Here is a 12,908-nt window from a genome sequence, read left to right as displayed (position 1 = left end):
TCTAGGCTGTTTTCTGGGCCAACTTATGCACATCTGGTTGCAGGATTCAAGTCTGTAATTGGCTTTGCATAATATTTTCATTGGCATAGGGAGTAGGAATGTTTGATACTTGAAGTATGTCATGTAGCAAATATGTTAGAAAAGCTTTTGTAGATGTTTTGATGAAAACTTTTCATTTCTTTTCCAGGCTTCCAGTAGTGCAGGGAATCTGGGTGTGCTTATTCCTGTTATTGCTGTGGTGAGTATCCAGTGTTTGGGTAGTTGCAAAGAGAGTAATTTCTCTAATGTATCAAATACCATCTGTCTTTGCAATAGCACTGATATGAATAAGAATTTGTTTAATAATCACATATCTTTTAAAATAATCTTTTGTATTTTGTGGTTTTTTTGCTAGTCATGAATTCAAAAGATTTATGAGCTAAATAATACCATGGGGGATAATTTTCTGAGTAACAATTGGTGTGCAATGTAATAAGCAGCGTACCTAGAAAAAAAAATGGCCTGAGGAGAAAACTGAAAAACAAAAGTTAATAGAAACAGAGTTAAAAAATAAATCCTAGCTTGGCAGCTCAGTGAAGTCTACTTCTTAAAGAGAAAGAAAGAAAGAAAAAAAAAAGATGAATCATTGAAGTGGAGGAGGAAGGAAGGGGAGGAAGTACTCTCTATCTTCTGAAACTAGAATTGACTTTCATATTAAAAGCATTTTAGGAAATGTGCAAGGACAGTGATGGCCATTCCAGACTGATTTGTTTTGATGTATGTCGGTTTTTTTGGCCGTGGTTGAGAATATTTCCAGGGAAAATCTTCTTTTTTCTTTTTAATCAAATGAAACTACTGATCTAGCTAGAAATTAATGTGCAACTTTTCTAGATTTCCAGCAGAAAATTAGTTATGTCCAAGTTGGGTTTTCAAAGTCAGTAGGACTGGTCACCTAACTCTTGGAGCTTTTACAAAAAATTCCAGACTAAAAAGATCCATAGACAAACTTACTGGAGGACAAAAAATATCAAGTCATTTTCTCTCCTCCTGGAGTTGAATTCTTCTTTGGGATGTTTTCTGTACAGCTAGCGAGACAAAAGGGGAATGTGTTAAATACTTTCACTCAGCGTTTTCTGTTTGTAGCTTGTTGATACTGCACATCCGTGAAAAAGTAGAAAGATTCATTTACTTTATACTCTGCCTTCAAACTTTTATTTTAATGAAGCTTTCAAAGAGAGTAGCCTAAAATTAGCATCTTTAACTCTGCAGCACCAGTTAAAGGTCAAAGTACTGCTTCTTACCTTCCCATATCCCTTCCATCAATTTCCAACTTCAGCTTTCTCTGAATTCACCAGTGTTTGCCAAGGCCGCATCCTGACTTTACAGGAGTATCTTTAGGAATATCACAGATCACTACTATTCAATAGCTATTCAGTTTATGAATGAACTAGTTAGTCCTGTTTTGAGAGATAGTGGTGGGCAGTATTTGCCCACTGTCAGTGAAGGCAGTGCTAACGTCAGCACTGATTCCAGTGAAAGTGAGATCAATCCTTGCATATGTAAAAAGATTACTGTTAGTGACCTAATGTAAAAATTATGAAAATACTTTTCTATTTCAAATTTTTACTGATGATATGTTTGTTCTGAGTAGCTGATGTTAACTACATTTTTCTTAACCAGTGTGACCTTTAAATGGAGTCAGTGCCAGAATCTGAAGCAAGAGTTAATGGTTACATTAGGGTTGTTGAAGCAAATATTTGACTTTCTTGCACAATGTATGAAGATCATGAGTTTTGAGCAGTAGCTAATTTGCTTTTCTGCTTGACCTCTTTCCCTTGAATGGTTCCTGTTACCTAGGTCTCAAAAATACCTGTTTTCAGATGCTCCAGCTCATTTAATCTTTGATAAACTAATCAAACTTCGGGGCATGAAGAATTACTCTTTTGAATGTGATTTTATTTTTGAATATAGATCAAACAATTAAATGTGTATATGAATGTTAATGATTCAGTACTGAATATTATATTTTTGCCTTATGGATTTAAGAATAAGCACAGTGTAAGGTTAGGAGTAAAGAGAGCATCTGAGCTCATTATTTGATATTAGCTCTTCGCTATCCTGTTCCTTCTAGTATGGATATTTCATTTGCTGTTGGGTTAAAAAGGCTTTGTGTATGGGGCAAGTAATTGCAATAGATACAAAATTAAAAATGGCAGTATGTAAAAGCAAAATGAAACCAGTAAATTAAACTCAATATTGGAAAACAACTTTTGATTTTTTTTTTGATCTTTAAAATAACTGTCGGTTGGTAGCTCATTTTGCATATTTTTGGTAATGTGAAACAAATTGAAAATATAAACATATTTAGATGCATGTAGTATTTGATGCTACAAACAGTAAAAAATTACTAGATTGTAAGGCACGTGTTTTAAAACGTATGATGCAGATGAAAGTATGTGAGATTCCTATGTTCATTCATTGTAATAACTTGTACATAAGCTGTAACTCTTCCTCTAGCAGGTAGCAATATGCTACAGAAGGCAGAAAAATTTTTACTTTTTCAAATGAGAAGTGAATTTGTGTTTTGTGTGCATATTGTTATCCTAAGGCTGTAGGCTTTGAGTCGTTCAAGTAAGCCATGCAAGATTTTGTTCATAAAGTGGAGTCTGGCGAGCATATTTGAACCCTTAACATACGTTGTAGTTGCTAGAAATCACTTGTGGTAGAGAGGAATAGGCGATACAGAACTCATGAAATGAGCATCTATTCAATATAAGATATTCTAAGGATCTTTTATTTACCTGTTTGGCCTAATTCTGGTATTCCTTGTACTGATGAAGAGCAGAGGAGGACTTTGAAATCATTGAAGTTAAGCTGGGGAAAATAGTGGCTCCATGAATGTTTCATTCCTCCAAGACATTTTATCTCCTTCTGTTTGGCCACTGATCAACAAGGTTCTATAAATCTGTTGAATATTAAATGATGCAAGCAAAAACAAGAATGCAGATAACTGTTCTTTTTCAAGTTAGATTATATAAAATACCCAGCAAAGGTTTAGGTTTCTAAGACCAGTCAGGTATTCAGGAATTGCTTGTTTCCATTTCCTAAAAATAGGCACTCTAGCACAAATTTAGAGCTAAACTTTAAGCATCCAGATAGTCTAAATATTTTATTGATTACATTTTATACACTGAACTAGAAAACGAAGGGTGAATTACTTTGTGATTTTTTTTCAATACATTTATATCAATACATGGTACTAACTATTTAAAATTGCAGTCAAATCACCTACTGCTATGAGTCCATTCATGTGAAACTATCCGCAGATACAATATTTTGTTTTGATAGCAGTGGCATTTGTACTAAGTGTAATATGACAATAAAATTTCCTTTACGATATTGGTATATTAATGTATAATCATAGAGCCAGTGTATAAGAGCATGCTGGAGATCTTCGCTTTTAAGACTTGGCAGGGTTGACAACTCTGCCCATGAACAGAAGGCAGCTGGTACGATGTTCATAGATTAGAAACAAAAAGGGTCGATCGACAATAAAGCGAATCTGAGTAGAAAGAGGCATGAACCCCACGTTGGTTACTGCGCCAGCCTCTGTGCCCTCTTCGTTCACAGTGATTGTGCCTTGGTGATTGAACTGTGGGGGGGGAAAAAAAGGACATAGAAGGTCTCCTCAGTATACTCACAATCATGTGCTCACAGCATTCCTCCTTTGAATTTTTTTCATCCCCCATCCTGCATTTGGCTCCCTTGTGGCAATTTTGGTGGTGGCTCCTGTGTGGCAACACTCCTTTGGGTTTGGTGTCTGAATAGGCCTATTTCTGACTGAATGACCACAATGCTTTTAGTAAGTTTGACATCCAATTAAGCATATTGTCGTTATATAACCAGAGTACAAGTACATACAGGGACACTGTCTTGCCTCCTGCATTCTCCAGGAAAGACAGGATAGTATATTATTTTGGCTTATCAAACTGTGAATTATTGTTACAGTGTTGCCATGTTTTCAGATGATATATTTTAATCAGTAAGGGAATGAAAATAGAAGAAGAGTAAGTACCCTGTCAATAGTGACTTTTTCTTCTGATATACCAGAATAGTCGCCTTTTTCATTAAACAGTTCTTCTACTCCCATGGATCTCAGAAAACCAATCAAGTCATAGCTCTTCTCCAATTTAAATTTAGGCAGAACCACTTCTCTTGTTCTAGCAAAGACAAAAATGAAAAATCATTGGGGAAAATACATATTTGCGTTATTCCTTTGCTTTATGTGTCTGAGTTTTCTGTCGTTTTCACCAAGCAAGACTAAAGTATATACAAGAATTTATACTGTATTTTCACATACAAAACTTGGGCAACATTAATTTTAAGTCCCCCTACCCATATTGTTAGTTTGTCAATATAATGCTTGTGATGCTTTATATCAGTTGTGGCTACAAGATACAGGGCTCTGAGCATTTCAGTACATAGTTGCACATGCTTGTAATAACTGTTGAATTATCTGATTTTTCAGGAGTACTGAATCGGAGATTTGTTACTTCTATACAGTAGAAATAGGTTGGCTTCTCAGTATCTAGTCTGACATCTTCCATAAGACAGGCTACATATTTTTTTATCCTCTCCCATAGTTGTGGTCTGTGTTGTTAGTTACTGAGCGTATGACCTTACGTTCCAGATGTGTTGATAAACGTTGCTGAAATGAACATAGGCTACGTACCATATGATCCAGATTGTTCTGCAGAAATAACCTGCTATTATCACACTGCTATTTTTTCTCTTCTTTGCAAACTTTTCAGTAAGAACTTTTTTTTTTTTAATCCACAATATTAAATTCTTAATAGCAAGAACAACGGGGCTCTGTTAGAAACTTCTGCCTTCACCTCCCTTGATTTTTCGCTGGTGTTTAAATTCTAGTATATCATTGGTCCTGATACTTAACCCAGTAAAAAAAAAAAAAAAAAAACACTTTCTTTTTAATTTTTGATTTAGAGTTAGTTAATGTTTTTAATCAAAATACCGTATGTTTTCTTCTGTGTCATTTACTTACCCTTGCCAGTCTCATCAAGATAGTATATTAAGACTAACTTTTCAGCAGATACCTGTTTGTCATGCTCCTCTGCCATTTTTCAACCACTTGAGGTGTTATTTGTTTTTCTAGGGCTTTCATGCCTGAGAGCTTGTGTGGAAGTACAATCAGCATACTGATGTTCCCCACGAACGGGAGCTGTATCACACCACAGTCTAGCTCAGGGTCTGCAGCAGCAAGGAAGTTCCCTTTAGTCTGCATCATAGGAACCTTTATTGTTTGTTTTTCATTCAGTCGGAAACTTCTCTTGGTTGTCATTTCCACTGGAAACTTATTTTCCCATGTTCCTGTTAACACAAGGCAGAAAACAGATAAACAAAACATCCTAAGAACCTTGTTTAATAAAATATTCCCAGAATAACAGCTTGTGAATTTGAAAATACTGTAGTGTATTTTTAATTTTTACTAAGCCTAAAGAAGATGACAGATTGTATAGTGACTTTAAAATTCCTGACTTTATTTCTAACTTAACATTTGTATCATTTGAATGTTCTGAATTAGGTAAGTAGATAAACACAAATTGGACATCTGAATGGGCTTGTGTACCATTTTTCTAGAGAGAATCTAGAAATTAGTGTTTAAACAGATACAAAACATCTGTTAGATCTTGCACCTAATAGAATGACTGACAGCTATTTTTTAATGAGGGATCTGATAGCTGAAATGATCTGTTTGAAATGTGTTGTTATTGCATCAAACTAAGTAACATTTTTTTCATTTTGTGTACTTTTAAAAAGATAATATGCTGAAGGCTTTATCATGACTTGTTTCATTTGAGTGAATTAACTTTTCATGTTAAGACATCTTGAAGAGTTTGAATATTGACTGCTTAATTCTCTGAACTGCTTTGATTTGATTTCAACGCACCTGAGGGTGTTGGTCATCTAACAGAATGGGCCAAAAGAATTAAATCCCACTCCTTTTACAGGCCAGAAGACTCTTCCATCAGGACTTGAATCATGCTATGTGGGGATTCGTTGGGTATTATCCTGGATATTTATTGGCTATATAAAAGAAGTTTGGGTTTTTTTTAAGCAATGTTACTAAAACTCTCTTCAAAATTGGCTCTGGAAAAAACATTATTCTTTAATCAGTAGACAGAGTTAGAATTTTATAGTGCACATAAGGCTATTGGTATTTCCTGTTAGAACTCTGGATTTTAGATCACCATTGACAAGCAAATACATGGGGAGTTTGGATGCGACTGCGTGGAGAGACTACAAGTTAAATGTTAATTAGTATCTTTTAAAAAAAGATTGCAAGCAATTCTAAGATCCTTAATTGAATTGCCTGACTGACTGTAAAGTAACCAAAGGAAAAAAAAAAGACCTGAGTCCAGTTTGCATTCTAACAGTTTCTTGTTATTTCAAACTGAAAAGGAGCAATTTGAGAAGTGATCAGACTATGGTTAGTACTCTTAAGGGAATGAGATATAAAGTGAATTGTGCCATGCCCAGTTAGGCCTGGCCTAATTGTCTTACTTGTTAGGGAAGAACAACATCTGGCTGTTTTGGGGGGACCAACATTCAGAAGTGTGAGGACTCTAGCTAATGACTTGAAGGATCTGTTGGCCAGGGGAGCTTCATCAACACTGTCAACTTGTTAGGAACGGGAGATGTTCAAAGATCTCAGCTCTTCCTAGTGAAAGTGAGGAGCTGAGAAACGTTTCTCTTGACTTCACTATGGTGAGTGTTTGTGTCTTGGGATAAAATACTGTTCTCCAGCAGGAGCTCTGTGATCAACTGGGTTTAACTGTAGCCAGTTTACACTTCATAGACTTTTACAAATTCCTATTTTGAATCTTCCCACCGTGATGTCTTTTGGATCCTTTTGCAGTGGCAGAAGTTGTCTCCACTGATTGACTTATCCCTTGCATTCGTGACGAGAATCTCAGTGGAGCAATTATGGCCTGGCAAAACCTATCAGTTATCAAAAGCTGCCATGATCTACCACAACTAAAGTAACCAACTGACACTTGGCAGGAAGCTCATACGTGAATGTTCAGGAGATGGAGGAGATAGATCTCAGTTGGAGGTAGACTGAACACCTATGCAGGATAAAACTTGCTTCCTACCCAAGACTGAATGGCTTCCAGTGCTTTTACAATCGTATTTATCATTAAAGGAGTTTTGAGACTCTGTTGTGTTTGAGAAGTATCCTCTTACTCTATTTTGTGTGGTACTGGCCATCTGGGTGTAACTGAGGATACTCATAGGTTTCTTACCTCCGAGAGCTTAACAAAGCTTGTCTCTAATGATAAAAGCAGTGTAAATATTGTAAATGGAAAGATGTGGACAAAAATCATCATGTCCAGGAAGAATGGTGGGGAAATAGGGAAACCCAAGAACACAACTTGCTTTTAAAAGATTGATTCCAGTTTGAAGTGGAAGTGCCAAAAGACTGTGGCTGTAAGATGAAAGAATGGCAGACATCAGTATGAAAATAATTTTTCAGGTTTTGAGGCTTAGAAGTAATGGCCTTCAGCAGAAATTATGGCATTCTGGATAGACAAGGCAGTTTGGACTATCAGGCTTTTGTGGCACCTTTGGGGAAAGAGAATTAACCTAAAGTGTTCTCAGGCTTGATGATTTCAAGCGTTTCCATAGGAAACTCTTATCTGCTTTTGCCTGATGTTTTTGTTTTCTAAGATAGTGCAAGTATTTAATAATTGGTCAGAGTATGTCTTGTAAAACAAAAGATACTTTAGATTTGACCGAATAGGGAAAAAGTAATAGAACTGCTTCACTTTGGGTATTTCTTTTTTAATGATCAGTAAAGCCATACGTTTATTAAGATCAGATTATCAGAGGTGTACTTAAGGATACAAATATGTTCGGTCATTTCAAATCATGGGATTACTTGGATTGTATACTAATGACTGGTCCAGAACTTTTAAAAGGACAAGCAGCATTATTCAAGGAAGTAATGCCTTTTAAGTGAGAAAGATGTGTTACGTAAACTTGTAAGAACACTATTGTAAAATCAAATGTGAAGAAGGTGCAAGAGAGCCCTTGAGCATGTGTTTCCTGGAAGCAGGTACATAATCAGGACAAGGAAGCCGTTTTCTAGATGACGGAAAGGAGCGTCTTGGACTTGCAGACATTACTACCCTTTTGTGGCACACCGTTTTTCCCTACTGATGTTTTACTTCACCTCCCACCTTTTGCTGACTTAATATGATTTAAGAAAGTTGTTGAAAAACTGTCAAACTTTCAACCTGATGTAGATAATCAGCATTGAAAATCTCACTACAAGCTATTAATTTAAATGTTAGGGAATTGAAAATAAGGATTTTTAATAGCAATACATTGTACGGTCTTTATCCCAAGCCTTTTTAACTGTTCAGCCTATAATCAAACATGTAGGAGCCCGTGTCAGCAGACAGTCTGTACTGAATTTACCAGAATATTCCAAGGAATGGGTGCATTTGTTTTTAGTTTTAGTGGAGGACTGTTTTGGTTAGTTTCTTCAGTCCCCTGAATAGGCCTGTTGGCAAGCATCACATTCTGATGATATAAAATTACATATGTTAAGCTAAAATTCTTCAAAACTGATAATTCTTAACATTTCTGAAGTATTCAGGATTAATAAGTGCTTTAATAGAAATCAACTAATAGAATTTCATTGAAGCCAATAACCTGAACCAGGAACAAATCTGATTAATAATGTAAACTCATGTGTAAAGTAATAACTTCACCATCCAAGGGATTCTTACAAAACTTTTATGCTTTCTGAGGCTATTCTGCATTCATCTGTCTTTTGTCTTCCTTTTGGAGTATAAGCTTTTGAGTGTAGTGTTTTTTGTCTTGGTACAGTACCCACTGTAACTTCAGGGCATGATTGGAACATCAGATTGCTAGAGAAACATGCAAAATATGGACTTATGATACAGATTCTTCTTAACTAGGGCAACGATAGGTTATTTTGAGCTCTAGACTAGATTTAAGTTCTGTCTTGGATTTCTAGTGAAGTATGCAGTTCATTGCAACCTGAGATAATCCACTGCTAAAAATTGAAATAAATAAAAGTTTTTTACCTTTAAAATAAAGACAGTTAAGAATCATCATCAGTGTTGTAGGGTTTACATTCACAAGAGCTTCCTTTATTAATCCTTTCGTCAGCTTCAAGATACGCTCATTGGTTTTAGTTATGAAGGTAGGATCTGAAAAATCAGCTGGTTGAGCATCAGCAAAGTAGTATGTTTTCATATTGTTTCTGAAATCATTCAGAATAGAAAAGTCCTTTCGAATATAAAGATCACTGACAGACCTCAGCGTATAACCAAAATTGCGTCTGAAAAGCCGATGGGTAAGTTTGCGGAAGAGATTATGAACAGTCATGAGCTCATACTTAGTGCTGGCATTAATGAAGTCTTCAAAGCCAAGAACAGATAACACTTCCTGGTGAGTATGACCCTTCAGTCCCAGGGAAGTCATAGCCATTGCAGTGGATATGCCAACAGGAGCCATCAGAATATTTTCTGAAGAGTTGGCTTTGTCCGCCACGCTTCGGTAAAGGTTGAAGCCAAAGTTTGCATTGAGGATATTGAGGCGCTGGATCCTGGTTTTACCTTGGAAAAGTTCAAGAATATTTCCTTGCTGGATTTCAGAAATCATGTATGGACCAGCATCAATAATGTCGCTGTAGTCATCTTCACCCAATATCTTTTCAAAGTCTAGATAGTCCTCTTCCTCCTCCTCTTCAGGAATCAGATCATTAGTGATAGTGTTTTCTCTGTGGAACTCCAGTGGAAGGTTTGGCATATCATAGGTCTCATTTTCATGTGGATGTGCATCTTTGAGGCTTTCAAAATGCTCATTGAAGTCCTTGATTCCACAAAATGTGGAGGTTATAACGAGAGTGAGGGCAAACAAATGAAGTAGGAGCTTCATTCTGAGAGGTTAAAAGCTGGAAGACAACATAGCATAATTGAGGAGGTGTATGGTAATTACATTTCACAATTGCCTGTTCTCTCAGTGAAAATTTCAGGTTCACTTTGAATTCTGTCAGACCATAAGATCTATAGTTACCTTATTTGACAGTACTTTTACTGGTACAGAGCTTAATTAGTTTTACTGCTAAAACATTTTTGCTTATGCAATGTCTCAAATCTGCCAAATGATCTGTTGACCTCTTGCCATAGGAGGGGTAGTTATTGACATTCGGACAGCAACAGACTGATTACCTAAAATATCTAGGACTCTTGATTTATAAACCAGTAACACTTAAAAAGTATACTGACTGTGTTACTAATGTAGGCTAGCAAGTAGATGTGAAGCTAGCTTCAAAGCTTGGAGCTTGGGAGAAGGAGGGACTAGACATTCATTAAAGGGGCATATTGGAAGGCTGGAATATACAGAAGAATTTGAAAAATGTATATTGTGTAGCTACAGGAAAAGTAGTTGGAGTATTATGAGAGTATTCTTTGAAGGGCAAGGCTGAAACTGGATGGAATAAGGGAGATTTGTAGATCTAACAACAAACCTGGAGAAAGACATGCCTTTGTACTAAACAGCCTTAGTGGGATTGGCTACCTTGTTTTAGGCGTAAGCATGTCTTGGCCGTGTCTTATTAAGGTGTGTTACTCCTTGACTGTGCACAGCTTTAACAACTGTGGTGTGCTAATCTCACTCTTCCATGAATGATTCTCTTGATTCTGCTTAGTGTTTGGTTATGTTTACTTTCTGGAGGACTGCACAATATGTAGTACTTTCTTTTTCTTCATGATATGAGGTCTATTTAAGTTCAGATTTAGAATTTTGTTTCTCTAGTCTTAATGTTATTCTGACCTCAGTTATTTTGTTTGAGAAATTATTTAAGTAGAAACTCCCTTTTCTAAAGAAAAACATAGTCTGTTTGTCTATTGAATATTGAGCAGTAGCATTTTTCTGTGATTTTGTTTTTGAAGCCAAAAACTACGCCTTAGATGCATATTAGGTGAGGAGAGTGATTCAGCCTTCCTCAGCTATGGAACACTGTAGCTAGGAGCGAGTCTGAGAGACTTTTTGCTGTAATCATGGATTGTAATAATTAATGGCCTTAAAAAGATACAAAAAAGTGCAATTCCTTCATTGGATAATCGAAGAAATATCGAATCAAAATATAAGAACGTAATAATTCTGTATCAATTGAAACTGTAAAGTGGTTGTCTGATACCTGAACAAATTCCTTGTTTAGAAAGTTACTTGGTGACTTCATAAACTCAGTTTCTACTGATAGTATTTATTTTGAGTAAAAAAGTGAACAGTATAATCTACAATATAATCTAGGAAAAAAACAACACTATCAATACAAAAATCTTAATAAATGTATTGATAAAAATGTTTTTAGAACTAGCAAAGAGTCCAAAGAACTGTTTTAGAGATGTGAAATGTATAGATATATTTGTCTATATCAACGTGAATAAAGCCAACATGGGAAGACAAATATTTCCCAATGTGCTGTAGCAGGACTGAAGTAGTTAAGCAAAATTTTAATCTATTGAATTCTCCCTGTTAAACCTGCAGTCTTAGAACTATGTAAGGTGATTATTCCGTATCAAAAACTTTTCTTTTTTTTTTGGTAATAATGAAGGATCACTAGCAACTGCCTTTTAAAGAGTTTTGCATTGAGACTGAAGGACTTCAGCCAGTATTCTTCTTAGTCTTTATAAATTCATTGCTTTTCTTTCCCCACCCCAGAAATAAAACATTTAGGGCTAAGGTACTTTATGCAGTAACTATTGATGAGTGAGTGTTTTCTACTTCTGTAGTACAAGAATTTGCTTTCTGTAGTTCCCAAATTTACATTCTCATCTTCAACAAAGTTTAATTATTGTTTAGTTGTATTCATATAGGCAAAACGTTCCTCCCCCCCACTGCAATATATGTGTCTTTATGTCAGATAGAACTAAAATAACAGAAGGCATAAAAGAAGCTTACCTTTAAGCCACTGTACAGAAAGGATGTGTTGACTAGCTCATGTAAGGGGAATGGAAGGATTTAAAGCTGAACTTTGACGTTAGTTTTTTGTGCATCTCCAAAGTAAACATGCTCTAAACCAAACACTAACTCGCTTCGTCAGCCAAAATCCTTCTCTTGCATAGTGATCTGTGCTGAATTGTATGTTGTTCATTGAGCAACTTCTATGGCTTTGCAGGTACTTGTTCACTTTTGAGAAAAATCTTTGAGCAAAAATTGGTGTGCATGTAAAGTTTCAAAGTAAAGCACACACGTAAACTTGGCTGTTTATGAGTAGTAAAAATCCAGTTGCTGCTGCTTCATGCTCTCTGAGATTGGAAGGCATCTTTTTCTTTGTATGTCCTAAATCACAGAATCCTGAATTGAAGCCACAGTGGTTGGGATGATCAGACTACTATAGTCAGTGTTGTACTGTTGCAGACATTTGCTTTGCACAACGAACTTATTAGTATAGCACATTTCACCAGCTTAAACTTGGGTTAATTTTACTGAAATAGAAGCTTAGATTATGGTTTAGATTTACAATCTAACATTTTCTTAATAAAGCTTACATTAATCATGTTCAGTCGAACTGGATAAAACTCTCAGTGAGCCTTTTCTTTCACTTTTTAAATATAGCATGTACTTCTAACACTTCTTAGGATCACATAGTATCTGATTTGTTTTATAAATTTATATAAAATTGCATATCATGTTGACTGGGAGTATAAAGTGTACTCCAGTGCTAGCGGCTGTTTGTACAAAAAGTGTCAACTTTAGATGTATTAAAAAATAATGTTCTCTTGCTTGGTTGTTTAGACAGTAAATTCTCCAGGACTGATGTCATTTTGTGCGTGGGTGCAAACAATAAAAGATCCCCAAATGGTGCC

The 12,908-nt window shown here is 35.8% G+C and overlaps 2 protein-coding genes across 4 annotated transcripts in view; one reads left to right on the top strand and one right to left on the bottom strand.

Moving 5' to 3' along the window:
- PI4KA (phosphatidylinositol 4-kinase alpha) overlaps positions 1-12,908 on the top strand; it is a 63,337-nt gene that overhangs the window by 21,786 nt on the left and 28,643 nt on the right. For all 3 annotated transcript variants that reach the window (XM_062590513.1, XM_062590514.1, XM_062590515.1), the window contains exon 19: positions 188-238. In XM_062590513.1, coding sequence (XP_062446497.1) covers positions 188-238 — 51 coding nt within the window. The remainder of the gene's footprint in view (positions 1-187; positions 239-12,908) is intronic.
- SERPIND1 (serpin family D member 1) lies at positions 2,645-12,041 on the bottom strand. The gene is made up of 5 exons (XM_062590516.1): positions 12,001-12,041; positions 9,117-9,988; positions 5,094-5,367; positions 4,055-4,199; positions 2,645-3,631 (listed from the first exon to the last, which is right to left on the bottom strand). The coding sequence occupies exons 2-5, from the start codon at positions 9,970-9,972 to the stop codon at positions 3,440-3,442; spliced, it is 1,467 nt and encodes a 488-aa protein (XP_062446500.1). The 5' UTR covers positions 9,973-9,988; positions 12,001-12,041; the 3' UTR covers positions 2,645-3,439.

Source organism: Rhea pennata, chromosome 17, assembly GCF_028389875.1.
Source record: "Rhea pennata isolate bPtePen1 chromosome 17, bPtePen1.pri, whole genome shotgun sequence".
Lineage (NCBI taxonomy): Eukaryota > Metazoa > Chordata > Aves > Rheiformes > Rheidae > Rhea > Rhea pennata.
Note: the sequence above shows the minus strand (reverse complement) of the source record. Positions and strands in the feature narration are given on the sequence as shown.